Source organism: Ursus arctos, unplaced genomic scaffold (genome assembly GCF_023065955.2).
Source record: "Ursus arctos isolate Adak ecotype North America unplaced genomic scaffold, UrsArc2.0 scaffold_3, whole genome shotgun sequence".
Classification (NCBI taxonomy): Eukaryota; Metazoa; Chordata; class Mammalia; order Carnivora; family Ursidae; genus Ursus; species Ursus arctos.
In genome coordinates, this window is record NW_026622985.1 from 32226829 (window position 1) to 32242416 (window position 15588).

At 39.1% G+C, this 15588-nt stretch overlaps 1 protein-coding gene across 6 annotated transcripts in view; it reads left to right on the plus strand.

Moving 5' to 3' along the window:
- CDK14 (cyclin dependent kinase 14) overlaps positions 1 to 15588 on the plus strand; it is a 701485-nt gene that overhangs the window by 455503 nt on the left and 230394 nt on the right. For all 6 annotated transcript variants that reach the window (XM_044386363.3, XM_044386367.3, XM_044386366.3 and 3 more), the window contains one exon: positions 14034 to 14127. In XM_044386363.3, coding sequence (XP_044242298.1) covers positions 14034 to 14127 — 94 coding nt within the window. The remainder of the gene's footprint in view (positions 1 to 14033; positions 14128 to 15588) is intronic.

The following is a 15588-nucleotide window of genomic DNA, read 5'->3' on the forward strand; positions in this document are numbered from 1 at the left end:
ACTTAAATTTACTGGTGACTCTCTTGATTTTAGACACTGTATTATGTAACTGAGAAATTTAAATGTGTTTTTATTTTTTTCTCAGTTTTGTTCTTTAAATGCGGCATCCTTAGATTCCTATTGGTAAAAGGTGTCATTAAGGGATCAAAAGAAATGATACAAAAATAGAAAAAGAATTAAAGTCAAACTTAACTAACATAACCCATTAGTGGCTGAAAAACAGCCTGCTGAATTCCATTAAAAAATAAATAAAACCAGGGGCGCCTGGGTAGCTCAGGCTGTTAAGCATCTGCCTTCAGCTCAGGTCATGATCCCGGGGTCCTGGGATTGAGCCCCACGTCAGGCTCCCTGCTCAGTGGGGAGTCTGCTTCTCCCTCTCCCTCTGACCCTCCCCCTTGCTCATAGTCTTGCAGGCTCACTCTCTCTCTCTCAAATGAATAAAATAAAAAATCTTTTAAAAAAAATTTAAAAAACAGTAAATAAATAAAATGTAATCATAGTCTGTAATAGGTACTTAGTGGTGGTTTTTTTTTTTTTTCATACAAGAAATGCTTTACTGTTCCGTCGCAATGCTTAAAAATACTGAAAAACACCCAGCCTGGGCCCAGCAACCATGGCCCAGTGCTGGGAAGCAGGGCAGGGAGGTGGGCCTAGTGTTAGGGCATGAAGGGCTGAGGCCGGACAACTGGCAGCCTGGTCCTCTGCTCTCCATTTCTGTTGCCCTAATGAGGCCAAAGGGAGGGCAATCAGACCTCAGGGTCCTCTCCCCCTGCTGCCTCCTCTTCTGTTCAGGTTTCCCCCAGGGGATATCTGAGCGGCCCTCCATCCCTGTTAGAAACTCAGCCTATACAGAACTCCTATAGCTGTCTCTCCCATCCGCTTCGCTCTTCCTCTGATCTGTCTGGATGCCCCAGCATCATTCCTTCTGGCTCTGAACAAGGCAGGAGTAGAAGGGGGAGGTCTAGACTGGGGGTCTGGCAGGCTGTGCATCAGGGCCTGGAGACACAGCCAGGGGGTGGGGAGGTGGTGTTCAGTCCCCTGCCCCAGCATGAGATGCCTGAGGTCCAGGGCTGGAGAGTTGGCTGTATGTACCCTCAGATGGGCCCACAGCTGAAGCATGGCATTACCAGGAACCGAATCTGAGTAGCTCCCTGTTTTCCTAGACACGTGTGAGTTGTTCATCGTTTGCTATAGCATTTTGTATTTCTCTGTATTTCCATAGAGACAGTAGATTCTAAGAATGAGATGTTTACATAATTTCATTTTCTGTAGAGTTTGGCAAGGCTTTTCTATTCTTATTGATAATTTGGTGGTTCTTCCTTGATTGCTAGCTTCTACCATGTTTGCCTCTGAAAACAGGATATATTCACAGCCTACTGTAAACTCTGCAAATTTAACAACTGTATTATATGAACTCTATACATTTTCATGTATTTGTCATTTAATCCTGACATGTTTAATTTAGAAACTGTTTCAGAGTTTTAACAACCCAGTGAAATCAATTCATATTTTTGTTATATTTTATGGCCATTTTAACCCCTTGCCCCCCCAAATCTGAAGGCGCTTGGTTATGTTGCCCACATTAGCTGGTTAGTGGTGGCACAGGGGAAAACAAAACAAAAGAAAACAAACCCTCTGGAGTCCTAGGGCTGCCTCCTTCCCACGAAGATCTCCTTTTCACAATAGAAGTATCTTTATTCATTCATTTATTCATTTAGCAAAACTGTACAGAATGTCCAGGGGCTCCGGAATGAAAAATACCTGCTCCGTGACTTCAAGCAGCACCCATTGGTGCTACTGCTACTGATTGTCTAGCCTGCACAGCCACATTCCAGGGCACATCTTCGAGAATATTCCACAAAACCCACAGACTTCACCAAAAAAATGGACAATGTGGATTTCCAATGGAAAGGTCTTTGCCCTCAGGTCTTCCATTTATTATCTAAGCTATCAGATGGTTGTCAAATATCTTACTGTCACATATCATCCATGCAGTCGTATATCTTAGGAGTGCCCACGCCAGCGTTCTTAACCAGAGTCCATCGAAGTCCAGCTGTGCCCCGTGGTGACTGGAACTAAATATAGTAACTGAACACCCTGTAGATTGAAGTTCAGAATTCTCCCATAGAACGATAGAGTAATTTACATGAAGGTTTCAGCAGCAATTTCTCTTTGTGATATGCAGATATGGTTCTCTAAAAAGATTTCAGTATGTCATTTGCTTTGATCTCTAAGAGAATTACCCATGAACAATTTTTTTTTCCTGATTCCTCATTTCACATTATTGCAGGAGGATTAATACATTTGCAGGGAGAAATCTTATAACTTCCTTGTTCTGCATCTGTCATATAAACAGAAACTAAAGATGTGCAAGGCTTATTAATTTGTTTTCTCTTGTCCTGCGTGGTCTACAGTTATTCCTTGGAGAAGTACTTTCCCTGGTAGCATTTTAAATAACTAATCAAATGGGACTTCTCTCTTCCTGTATTGTTCTGTAGTACAAGAAATACTATTTTTTTTTTTTTGCTATCCAATGCAATATTTTGAGTTTTACATTTTTTTCCTTACCATAGTCCTCATAAGGGCCTTACCTATGTACATTTTTTTATTAATTGGGACTAGTTTCTCGGATGTTCCTGGTCCAAATATTCCTACTTTATAATCTATATAGCCCGTAGCTGTTGTTTTAAGATTTCATCTCTGGGGTCTTCATTATATATGGGAGTCGGTTTTGAATTTTCATGTGTTTTTAAACACCCACAACGATCTTATTTTCAGCACATGAACCATGACGATAGACCTCAGTTTTTAAGGATAATTTTATTGATTTCTCTGCCCGCACCTTAATTTTGAAGATCTAATTTTGTTTTATTTTTATCCTTGTTAGCATTTGTGTCATCAGTAATGAGAACCAATTTGCCATCTCTGTTTTTTCCTTTTTTAATCTAACCAGACCGACCAAATAGACACGTTCTAACTAGGAAGGCGGCATGGCGTCACGGAGGGATCGCTGGCCTAGGATTCAGGGTCACTTTTTCAGGTTCTGGGGTGGAAACTAAGACATTTAAGCATGTAGTACAGTTTCCTCACATGTAAAAATCAAAACATTGTCTTAGGCATTCTCTAAAATTCCTCCAGCTCTAGATTTTAGCATTCAAGTAAATTTGTACTGCCGAACCAGAGGTTTTCATAGAGATTGCTGGAATTCCTTTGGAGTAGCTTACAAATGAAGTTAGGGTTTAGATATTTTGGTGAAATTTGGTTTAGATATTTTGCTGAATTGATTTCTTTTTGCATTTAATATAATAATAATAATAGTTCTGCATCAAGTTCTTGTCTCTACTGCAATTTCTTATGTGCACTCCTCAGACTAGCTTATGCAAATCATTCATTCATCCATTCATTTTAAGGATATTTATTGAACACCTGTTTTGTACCGGACACTGGATCAGGTCCTGGGGCTTACAAAGATAAGAAAAATCCAGCCATGCCTTCAAGCTCAGAGGGAAACGTAGTGTGATAAGCTGTCATGCAGGTACAGGGTGAGTACACCGGCAGCTCAGAGGTGAAGGTGATAAACTTACTCTTTCTTGGTGGTTAGTTGAGGAGAGGTAGGGAGGTCAAGGAAGGTGTCATCAAGCAGTAATTATTGACAAAATCTGGGTTAAGGGACACGTAGGCCCTGCCATGGATGACAGTAACCTACCTTGATACTTGTGGGTGAAGTACAAGGACAAAGTTTAAGAAGCAGTTGAGAAAAAGGAATGAATGGAGGGAGGGGGAAAGTGGTTGGAGACCAGAATGGAGAACTATTTAGGAATAGTTAGGATATGACACCTTGATGATGGAATGAGAGTAATACAGGAAAGGCAAGGGTTTCAGATAACTCCTGAGTTTCTAGCTCAGGTTACTGGACCAGAATGCAAAAATACAACTCTGCTATATGATTCAACATACACACACACACTAAAATATATATGTACTAAAATATATGTATAATGAAATATATATACCAAAATATATAGTTAGATATATGCATATTAAAATGTGAGCAAGAATTACTGTAAGGTAAAGGGCATTAATGCCATTGGTATTTTAAGGTGGGTGGGCTTCTTGATCTTCCTCCCAAGTCTTATTTCAGGTGTGGACACTGGAAAGGCAGCTTCTACTCACCCACCTGCTCCCTCCTCCCAGGTCAGCAGCAGGTCACCCTGGGCCTTGGATTTACTAAACTACATTGACTTTCTGTACTTCATTCTTTGCTTTTGTTTAATTTTTGTCCTGATATGTTTAATTGGTAAGTACAACTTTTTAAGTTGTTTCACAGTTTGAAAAATAAATCTTAGCGTTCCCCTTCCATAAACGGTCTGTTGTTTTGGATTGAATATTTTCTGAGATGAGTTTTTACACACAGTCTAAGGTCTGGCTTGGTTTTGTTTTCATTTCTTGAGAGCTAAGTACTGCACAGAAGTATTTGACTAAGATATATTGTGCCTATCTGTGCCTAATGAACCACTAACCACACAGTAAATGATGAGTGACAGTTTAATCAATTCAGTTCCTTCAATAGTCACCAAGGGCATGTGGGATGTAATTTTTTAATCTTTCACTTTTCAAATACTGCAGATGCCAACATGAAAAGATCACATCTGTTCTGTGTAATAAATTTTCTTACAAGTTATAGAAAAAAGATTTTTTTATTTTAAATTTGGTCTTTTAGAAGCTAACCTCTTAGAGAACAGAACTCTTTGGTCCATTTTATAAATACATACATTCCAACAGAGAAAAATGAGATAAATAAATGGCCACCTTGGTGCATCAAATCATACTAGCTTTAATTGCATAGTGGTGCATTTCAGTGAACCATGGCTAAACAAAATTACCTATTAGGTTAATTAATGTGGAACCTTTCTGAGTTAGTATTGCATCACAGTGTGTAGAATTCAGATTGTGTTTAGCATTTAATCTAATTTACTTCACCAGTCTGTTGTTTCTTTGTTGTTCCTTTGGCTGGAGCCTGAATACACATTCAGAAAATTAACCTGAATAAAAAAACAAAAACAAACAAAAAAACCCAACTCCTTTCAAAACAGAATTACCTAGATTCCTTTAAGCAGCATCTGCATTGCTTGGGAGGCTTGTTAAAAATGCAAAATCTCAGGGCGCCTGCGTGGCTCAGTTGGTTGGGTATCTGACTCTTGATTTCAGCTCAGGTCATGATCTCAGGGTCATGGGATCCAGCCCCTAGTCAGGCTCTGTGCGGAGTGTGGAGCCTGCTTGAGATCCCCCCCCCCATACTCTCTCACTCTTTTTCTCTCTCTAAAAAATATAAAATAAAAATAAATAATAATGAAAGGAAGGAAAGAAAGAAGGAAGGAAGGAGAGAAAGAAGAGTAAGGAGAGGAAAGAAAGAAAAAAAGAAAGGCAAGATCTCGTGCTTCAGCCCAGACCCAGTCAGTCAGAATTCTGTGTTCTACTAAGATCTCCACCTGATTAGCATACACAGTAAAGGGTAAGAAGCAAAACTTAAGGTGATTTTTCACTGACTGACACATAGGCTTTGAGGACATTGCTGGTGCCAGCCTAACGCTGGAAGAGAAAGCAAAAGAACTAACTTGCAGTGAGTCGTGGTTCTGCTCATCTCTCTTCCTGCCGAAAGCAGCTTGACACTGTCTTTATCTACAGCCCTCTTTCCAAATGTTCTGACAATGCAGACAGTTCTGAGTGGTTCTAAATGATTCTCTGAACTTGAGTAGAAGCCTCCGAGCTTGCAGTTAAAGAAGTCTTTTGGGAAGGGACAGGTCTCCCCCCCCCCCCCCCCCGCACAGGTGATAGCGTGAGCGGGGCGGGTCGCAGTCCTCTGCGCGCAGACTCAGATGCACAGGCTACGCTGTGCTGTGATCCCTCCGGGACTCTGGTTACGCGCTGAGACTCATCACTTGTCTGCTTCAGGCTTTCTATCCTAAGGAATTGCAAGCCTTTGCCAATACGTGGATGAGATTAGAAGCTAAAGTCCAGGCGAGGTGGTTTTTTTGAGATTTGGATTGCACCATATTTTAAAATATTAAAGTCCTACATTGTGTACTGGGACTGAACCCAAACTGTTGCCCTGAGAATTAGGAAAGAAGGAGAACAATGTTTTATTTTTTGCTGACCAGAATAAGATTAATGCCAAGTAGAAAAATAATAACCTGTAGGTCCTGTTTTATATTTCTTCCTGTGAGATAATGATCTACTGGGTTAATTAACATCTTGTAACATTAATGTCTTCATGAGAAAATTGAGTATACTCCACTTGAAAGGCCGTGTGTCAGATGCCGATATTATTTGCGTATAAGAGCTGAGGGATCTAATGAATTCCTATTTTAGTTGAAGGATATAAAGTTATCCAAGGGGATTTTAATAAACAGGTACATTACAGTGCATTTTAACTGGTGACCGTAGTGACTAACCCTATTTCGTTCAGGTCTGGGAGGGCTGCTATATTGCCAAAACGACTTCGACTCATCTGAGCGGTGTCTTTCAAAGTAAGAGACCAAATTCTGGTTCTGAGAACCATGACAGTGGCTGGTCCTTTTATAAGTTAAATACATTACAGTTGCAGGAAGTAACATGAGAAGCTGGAGTTAGGGGACCTAACCCTGTCTGAGAGATCACCTCCCCAGAGAAGTGGTGGTGAGCTTGCTGTTCCCTGCTCTGATGAAGAAAAGTTTTTGCCCCTTCTCTGGGAATTCCATTTTTTCTCTACATTCTCACTCCCCGCTAATGCCCCAAACTTAATAGTTCAGGTAAATTTTTCATCTTGAATTCCTTTGCCATAGAGTGTACGTATCAGTTTTCAAATACCTTTATATCAAAATTCATCTCTGATTAGCTTGCTGCCCAAGTTATTTCAGGTCGAACCTTAACTGACATCTCACCGTCTAGCCCACGTAGGTGGCTCATGCTGTGTCCAAGGAAAAGTTCATCAAAATGCACAGAGGTTCTTTTTCTCTCATACAGTGAAAACTCAGAATGCTACGGCTCCTCTATTTAAAATGACCAATTCTGTATACAGTTCCAAGGAGACGCAGTCCTTCATTTTTTTAATAATAAACTTTAAATTTTAGAATCATTTTAGATTTATAGAAACACTGTAAAGACAATAGAGAATTTCTATATCATCCTCACCTGGCTTCCCCCATTGTTAACATCTTACACAACTACATGTGCTATGGACAGATGTTTGTCTCATCTCAGGACCCCACAATGTCCCATTGCTATGAACTAAACAACTTTATTTTGACTTCATTCATTTTCCCTTAATTTCTTTTTTGTATTTTAGAATCCCGTCCAGGATAGCACGTTACAGGTAGTTGTCACGTGTTCTTAGTTTCCTCTGGGTTATGACAGTTTCTCTGACTTTTCTTTGTTTTTCATGACCTTGACAGTTTTGAGAAGTACCAGTCAGACATTTTGTAGACTGTCCCTCAGTTTGGGTTCATCTAATGTTTTGGGGAGAAAGACCACAGAAGTGAAGTGGACCTTCTCATCACATCACATCAAGGGTACATGCTGTCAACATGACTTATCACTGATGATGTTAACTTTGATCATATAGTTAAAGTCCTGTTTGCCAGCTTTCTCCATTGTAAAGTTGTTATTTGTCTCCTGGCTCCCATCTCCGCCTCCATACTCTATGAAAACAGGTTGCTGGGCTCAGCTCTTACTTGGTAGTAGCGGGGAGAGGGGAGGGAGCTTGCATTGCTTTTGATTCATTCAGTCACCAAATATTTTTGAGCCCTTACTATGTGCTGACACTCTGCTCTGTCCTGGGAACAAGGTGATGAACACAACTTTGTCCCTGATCTTGGTCTTCCATCTAGAGGAAACAGCCCAAAAAAGCAAAGACAAGTGAATATCCTTTGAATGTGAGGAAGGAAACAAACTAGAGAATGGAGGGTGAAACATGGAGCCTGGGCAGTAACGGGAAAGCCTACATATGGTGGCTGGGAAGGAGCCGTTTGAGCTGACTCCATGCACAGAGTGAGGGGAAATGCATCCTGGAAGGAAGGAACAGCAGCTCATGCGCACATCCTGAAATGGGGAGGAGGACGGCATGTTTCAGGGACAGACAGCAGAGCAGCATGACTGGACAGAAGAAATCTGATGTGAAATTGGCAAGCATGTGGGGACTTCACACGCACAGGTCTCCAGTCTTAGTTTTAAAGTAGAAAAAAGTTCAAGATATAATTTTAAAAATCTAATTCGTCTCCTTTTATCAAAACAGAGACGCTGATGTTAGATGAGGATAGAGGGAAGGCAGATGGAAAGAAAATAACTTGAAATCATTTCCAAACACAGAAAGCTTATATTTATATTAAATATTATATTATATTCATTAATATTATATATTATATATTTATTATATAATATATATAATATATATTTTCATTTATCAGATAAAATTTCCTAATATTTATAAAAATAAAAGGTAGTCCTTCCACACATTAAAATTTGGCCTAAACACAAAACAAAAACTTCTGATAAAAGTTCCTAAAAGTAAATTCTCCTTCCACCCTATCCATTTTTCAAATCAACTCACCCAACCCTCTATCTTGAGAAGAAATCCTTACAGAAGTGGTTGTATGAGCAATGTTATTAAAAGTCAACCTACACATTTGCTCCCAGTTTATTTCTTAGTTAAAAATACTTGAAGATAGAAAAAACACTTTAGGAAGAAAATATCCATCTTCAATCAAGTTTTAAAAATCTACTAGTTTTTTGGCAAAATGCATGAAAAGTTTTAAAGCGTATCTACCACAGGAAAACTGCTGAGGAAAATAGTGAAAAGCCAGATCATTTCTGAGAGCCCATTTCTATTTGTGATTTATTCACAAATAACCATACTATGTAGTTCTTTCCTTTTTCTCTCCATAACTGATGAAGGTGATTTCTTCTATGTACAAGTATGTTTTTATGCAGGTGAAGTGTAACAGAGATCAGGGTTTGGCAGACTTTGTCTGTGAAGGACAGTTCAGGCTTTTCAGGGCATGTGGTCTCTGTAGCAGCTATTCACCCCTGCTGTGAGGATGAGAAAGCAGCACAGACAACACAGAAATGAATGTGTGGCTGGGCTCTAATAAAATCTTAGTTATGAACACTGAAATTTGTATTTCATGTAATGTTTGTGTAACATCAAATATTCATCTTTTGGTTTTTTTTCAACCATTTAAAAAAGTAAAAGCCAGTCTTAGCTTATAGGTTATAAAGGCAGGCACTGGGCAGGATCTGATCTGTAGTTTGTAGTTTAATACCCCTGTGTATTACTGTGTGTGGCCCCCTTGTCCACCACTGAAGAGAGGGCTGATACTCCTGCTAGTTTCATTCATTTGCTGCCAGGAGTGGGAAAGAACAAGGTGGCTTTACAACCAATGGTTGTAATTGCTTCTGTCCTGAAGATGGTTTTATCTCCTGATCTGCCTGTAATCTGGGTTTTTCACCTGTATGACCAGTTGTTGAGCTCCATCCATCACGAGTCCTAGGATGCAGAAAAAAACTGAGACCTAGCCTAGGAATAAAAGGCAAAGTTCTTAGCCTGGTGTATGGCCTTCTGCTCTCTTTTTAACTCTCTCTTCCACTTTCTAAGCACAGACATTATAACAGCATTTGGCTCTCCCAAAATTCCTCTTTCTTTGTTTTAAATGCCCCATTTTCACTCCCGTGCCATCACCCCAGTACACACCACGTTCCACTTTCCTAGTCCTGTTAGACTTCAGGGGTGCAGGTGCTTCCACACTCTCCACACTGGGCTGAGCATGCCCTCCCATGCTCCTTCGGTCTTTATATGGGAATTGTGTAGAATGTTTTAGAATTACTATGTTTCTAGTACACAGACATACTTGAAGGAAACTTGATAGTTTTCCCCAAATTTACGACAGTCCTAAAAGTTTACATGACTATACTAATAGGAGAAGAGAAGCTGAAAGAAAGGAAAACTTTTCTACTAGACTATCAGGAAAGAAAGTCATCATTATGCTAGAAGAAAGACTAACATCACTGTGTTCTCTTTGTAGAAAATATTCTAGAATTCTTATAGAAGAGGTTATCAAAGATTATGCATCCAGTCTTGTAGAAAGAAAAGTATTAGAGAGTGTGTCAGTTAATAAATATGTTACATTATTTTTCTGAATTTAATATTATTTGTCCTATGTTAGCTTTTAAAAATTTGTGATTCCTTTTGATGTATTTTCTCATTCTGAGTTCGTTTTTGTACTCAAATTTTTATTCATAATTTTGTATACTTTTCTAAAGACTTATTTTAGAGAGAGAGGGCACATGCAAGCATGGGGGAGGGGCAGAGGGAGAGGGAGAGAGAGAGTATCTCCAGCAGACTCCCCACTGAGCACAGAGCCCGATGTGGGGCTCGATCCCAGGACCCTGAGATCGTGACCTGAGCCAAAATCAAGAGTCAGCCACTTAACTGACTAAGCCACACAGGTGCCCCAATTTTGTATACTTTTTCAAAATAAGAACTCCCAAATTTTTGACCTTCAACCTAAAAAAGTTGTCCCTCCATAATCATAATTATGAAGAATTATCAATTCTGGGGCACCTGGGTGGCTCAGTCAATTAAGCCCTTGGGATTCTCTCTCTCTCCCTCTCCCTCTGTCCCTCTACCCCTGCACCCTGCTCTCTTGCTCTCTGTAAAATAAATAAATGAATCTTTTAAAAAAATTTACCAATTCTGCTTAAAATCTTATTTTGAACTGTGGTGAAGAAATCCTACATCTGCAGCATAAATTCAATTTGGAAGTTTTCAGTTTGGAAGAACTGAAGGATACAGGAGCATGGGTGGGTGTTTCATACATTATCTTCCCAGGTAACTAATCCTGTGTGAGAGTTTGAACACATTGCATCCTGTGACAGCTTTAATTGTAAGCTTTGTGACCAGTTCTTATTCTTGAAAAATTTAGACTGTGTAGGTGATAATTACATAATTATTCAAATTGTGAAAAGAAGCAACAAATTAAAGGAGACATTTCCTGAAATAAGATTGTATATCATAAGTATAGAACTTAAGTGATTGAATTCTTTCTCCGTATGCCGCAGGGCAGTCAACTTAATCCATCAAGAGCTAGGGAGTGCAGGGTAATAGAGGGTAGCAAGGGTGGGGGGGGGGAGTAAAGCAGGAAATAGTCCCTTTATATTAAATTGAAGGGCTGTTATTGCTGTGTGGCAATAAGGCAGCTCCAGTAATAAAGTATTCTGCAGGCTATAGTGTGTTGATATGTTTGACACTTCTGCTCTTTAATTTTCTTGTGCATTCTATCTCCTTTTATACATCCTTTAGTATAATTCTGTCAGCTTTATTAGTATGCCCTCACACATCTTTGGAAAATGATGTCATCAGAAACATCCATTAGAAATGAGAGTCCATGTCCCTTAGCTGCCTAAGCAGATAAAAGCCTGTGGAAATGCTATGTCATCGTATTCCAACTAAGTAAAATTGCAGCATAGATTTATCTTTTAATTGTTCTAAGTATCGTGTTATGGAGATGCTGTGGACCAAGCATAAGTAGTGGTAACAGCATTTCAGTGAGTGTGTATGATGGTGACCTCACCGGCCAGCGTGGCTGGGGACCCGGTGGGGGCGACTGGGGCTTGTGCTGAGGGTCTGCATGCTCAGAGCTGCAGCCTGTGCTAGGAAAGACGAAAGCCACATGAAGCCAAATAGAGAGTGTATTCTGAATGCTTAAAAAAAAAAAAAAAGAAGAAGAAGAGGAAGGAAAGCGTCAGTAGCTATTGAAGATCCAAGATATTTTACGTAACATAAATAAGGAGACACTAGAGGGACGCCTGGGTTGCACAGTCCGTTGAGCCTCCGACTCTTGGTTTCAACTCAGGTCGTGATCGTGGGTCATGAAATGGAGCCCCATGTTGGGCTCTATGCTCAGCTCAGAATCCTGCTTGGGATTCTCTCTTACTCTCCCTTTACCCCTCCTGCTTGTGCTTGCTCTCTCTAAAACAAATAAATAAATCTTGGGGAAAAAAAAAAAAAGGACAGTAGAAATGTAGGTCAATAGTCTTAGAAAAGAATTATTGGCATAAAAATTTGGAAAGACACTAAAATGAAGTTTTAGACCTAACCAGGCATCTAAAGCACGAATATTTATAAGAATGTCATTGCATTTTAATATGCTAATAAAATAATTGTCAAAATGTATGTTGTGTCTCAAATCTTAAATGAAGACAACTTGTGTTAAATGCAATCTGCCTGCGACACTGATTTTAAAATAATTCTTTGTTATTTAAATGGAATTATTTTTATGATATATAAGGTAGCATTTATTTGTTTTTAGTCATTTTGATTCTGTTTACTCTTGGTGTTTAATTCGGGTAGAAATTATGTGCTGTAATAGAGAAGAGATTTCTGCAAATGCATTACTTCTTTAATTCAATACATTGTTTATATACAACTGTGATAACAAGTGGGACAGTTATAGAGATGCAGTCCCTAGTCCTTAACCTCTAAAGGATCTGAAGTAAGTTAAAGACACAAGGGTTTTGCTCACCCTAAGTTGAATATGAGTGCAGCAATTGAAGTATCCCAGTATGTTCATGACTTCATTAGAATGCTTTCAGGAAACATAAACTCATTCAAGGTAGAACTATTTTAAAAATATATATATTTTATATATATATAAGATATATATATAAAATATATATATAATATATATAAATATATATTTATATATATATAAGATATATATATAAAATATATATATAATATATATATAAATATATATATTTTATTTCATATATAATATATATATATATATATATATATATATATATATATATATATATATACTGGAGAATTACTAGAAGGTACTGAGTGCTACCAAAAACAATGGATTATCTGAATATCCAGGCCTTAGGAAGGCAGGAACCAGGTCAATTCAGGGGACTTCATCTGCAAGAAGACTGTTCTTACTAGCGCTCTGTCATTAATGTGATTTATCCCATTGACATTTGCTAGTTTCTTTCCATCCCTCTCCTAAGTGATTGTTTGTTAAAGTCCCAGCAGAAGTATCTGATTGGCTCTCTGCCTGTACTAGGGATCGGTTGTCCCTACTGGGTTACGTGCAGGCCACTGTGGTCTGGGAGGCAAGTCTCCTGATGTGTTGGACTGCCTTGCTAGACAAGGACTGTGAGCAGGGCCTGCTGAGTGAGGAGGGGAAGCTGACCATAGTAGATGGCTGATATATTGAATGAGAACTTAACAAAATAAACTCATAAAGGGAGCCGTTCTGTTTGCTGGAATGCTCATAGAAGGCTTTGTGAAAGAAATTGTATTTTAATTAGATTACAGAAATTGGGTTGGATTTATATGTTAAGAGCAAATGAATGAAGAAGGAGGGAGTGGTAGGTAGTGAAGCAATTCGAGTCAGGCTGTATGGCTTTATACTTGGCCCGCGGGCAGGTCAGTCCAGCTCAGCGATCCTCAGTGTAGCTGCCCTGACTCACCCGAGCAGCCTGAGTCAACACCTGGATTCCAACCTAGACTGATTGAGACAAGATCTATGGGGTTTGTGTTCAGATTATTCTCAGTTTTTCAAAGTTACCCCGCTGATTTTGATGCAAAAGAGAGGTTGAGAACCCCTGGGCAGCTTGAGAGGACAATATATTAAGAATTCGTGAAATGAAGTTGGAAAGGGGTATTTGAAAAAGACTGGAGGCTTTATATATCAGGCTTAAGAGTTTCTTGACTGTTTCCTATAAGTAAGGTGGAGCTGCTGAGTGTTATATTTTACTGGTTGCCACCGTTTCCTGAGCCCAGTGTAGCTGCATCTATTAGAGACCTTTCAGGGCACTAGACAGAGGGGGAAAGAAAAGAAGTAGGGTCTAGATATATGCAGCACAGCCCTTGGTACTCATTAAGAACGTCATTTATTCATTGTTTCTCCTCTGTAGGAGTAGACGTCCTAATTCCAGATTTAATCTTCCAGTATATATTGGAGTTTTTGTACAATTCTTTCTTCTCTCTTTAGGGGAGTCGGCTGCATCTTTGTCGAAATGATCCAAGGGGTTGCTGCTTTTCCGGGAATGAAAGACATTCAGGATCAGCTTGAACGAATATTTCTGGTAAGTTCTTTACAGAGTGCTTCTGAGAAAAATTAGTTTCTAATTCATCCTTTCATGACAAATTGTACAGTGCTAGTGGAAGATGACTTTAAACAAATTTATTGGTTGTCACATTTAATTCTAACGTATTTTTTTGCACCTTTGAAAAAGCAGGAAATTAGTTAAGAATTGTTTTTAAACTACTGCTCATGAATAATGTGCCAAAATGGTAGGAAACAATAGGATGTCAGCCGTAATGTAGAATAGTGGGTTACAAATGAGGGCTCTGGCAGAAGAATTTCAATTTATGTAGATGCCCCCACCCCTTTAAGTGGGTGGAGCTTAACTCCCTCCCACACCCACCCACCTAAATGTGGGCTTTGACTGGTAACTTTTTCCATCAAGTAAAGCTTGGAAAAAGGAGGGTAACTTTAAAACCACCTCAGTCGGGTCTTCAAGGCTAGCATCATCAAAGTTAAGTCATGTTGGTAGCCTGTACCTTTGATACAATGTGCCACCGCCTCTGAGGTCTTCCTCTCAAAAACTCTAACCCTAGGCTAATCATGAAGAACACATCACACAAACTTGAGGGACATTCTACACAATACCTGCTTAGTACTCCTCAAAACAGGGCCATTAAAAACAAGGGAAACTGAGAAATTGTCATAGCCCAGAGGAGGCTAGGGAGCATGGCAGCTCAACGTAATATGGTACCCTGAATGGAATCCTGGAACAGAAGAAGGGCATTAAGGAAAACCAAGTGACACCCAAGTAAAGTGTGCAGGTTAGTAAATATCAGTGTACAGTTAGTTGTGACAAATATACCATTTAAGATTTAAAGAGGAAGCTGGTGAGGGGTATATGGGAATTCTCTGTACTGTTTTTCATAACTTCTCTATCAATCTAAAACTATTCTAAAATTAAAAGCATTTCAATTTTTAAAAATCTGCACAAAGAGAAAATAAAATGTGTTCTGGTGCCAGACGATCTGAGTTCATCACCTACACTGTCACCTTGGGCAAGGGACTTGGTTATCTGAGCCTTAATTTCCCTTGGGAAGAATGAAGGCTAATAACAGCTCCCATCTCATAGGTTGTTTTGAGGAATAATTGACTTACTACACATAAAGTGCTTTTAGAACTATGCTTGCCACATAGTTAATATCCCACAAGTTATTATTTTTATCAAATCATTTATACTGAATATTTTTATTCAGTAGAACTTCCACATTAACTAATATTCATATAAACCTATTTTTTAAAACATGGAATCAGAGCTAGACAAATTAAGGTCTTTGCTAAAAGGATCCAAGCTACATGCGTTATAGCAGTCAATCACATGACATACTTTTTCCTTCTTTAATAAGACTTCCGTAAGAACTCACTGGGGCAAATGTTAGTATGAACCATAGCAAGAGATGAACTTACCGTATTAGCATGTATTTGAGTTATGCAAATGCAGCATTAACATATGGAAACTAGG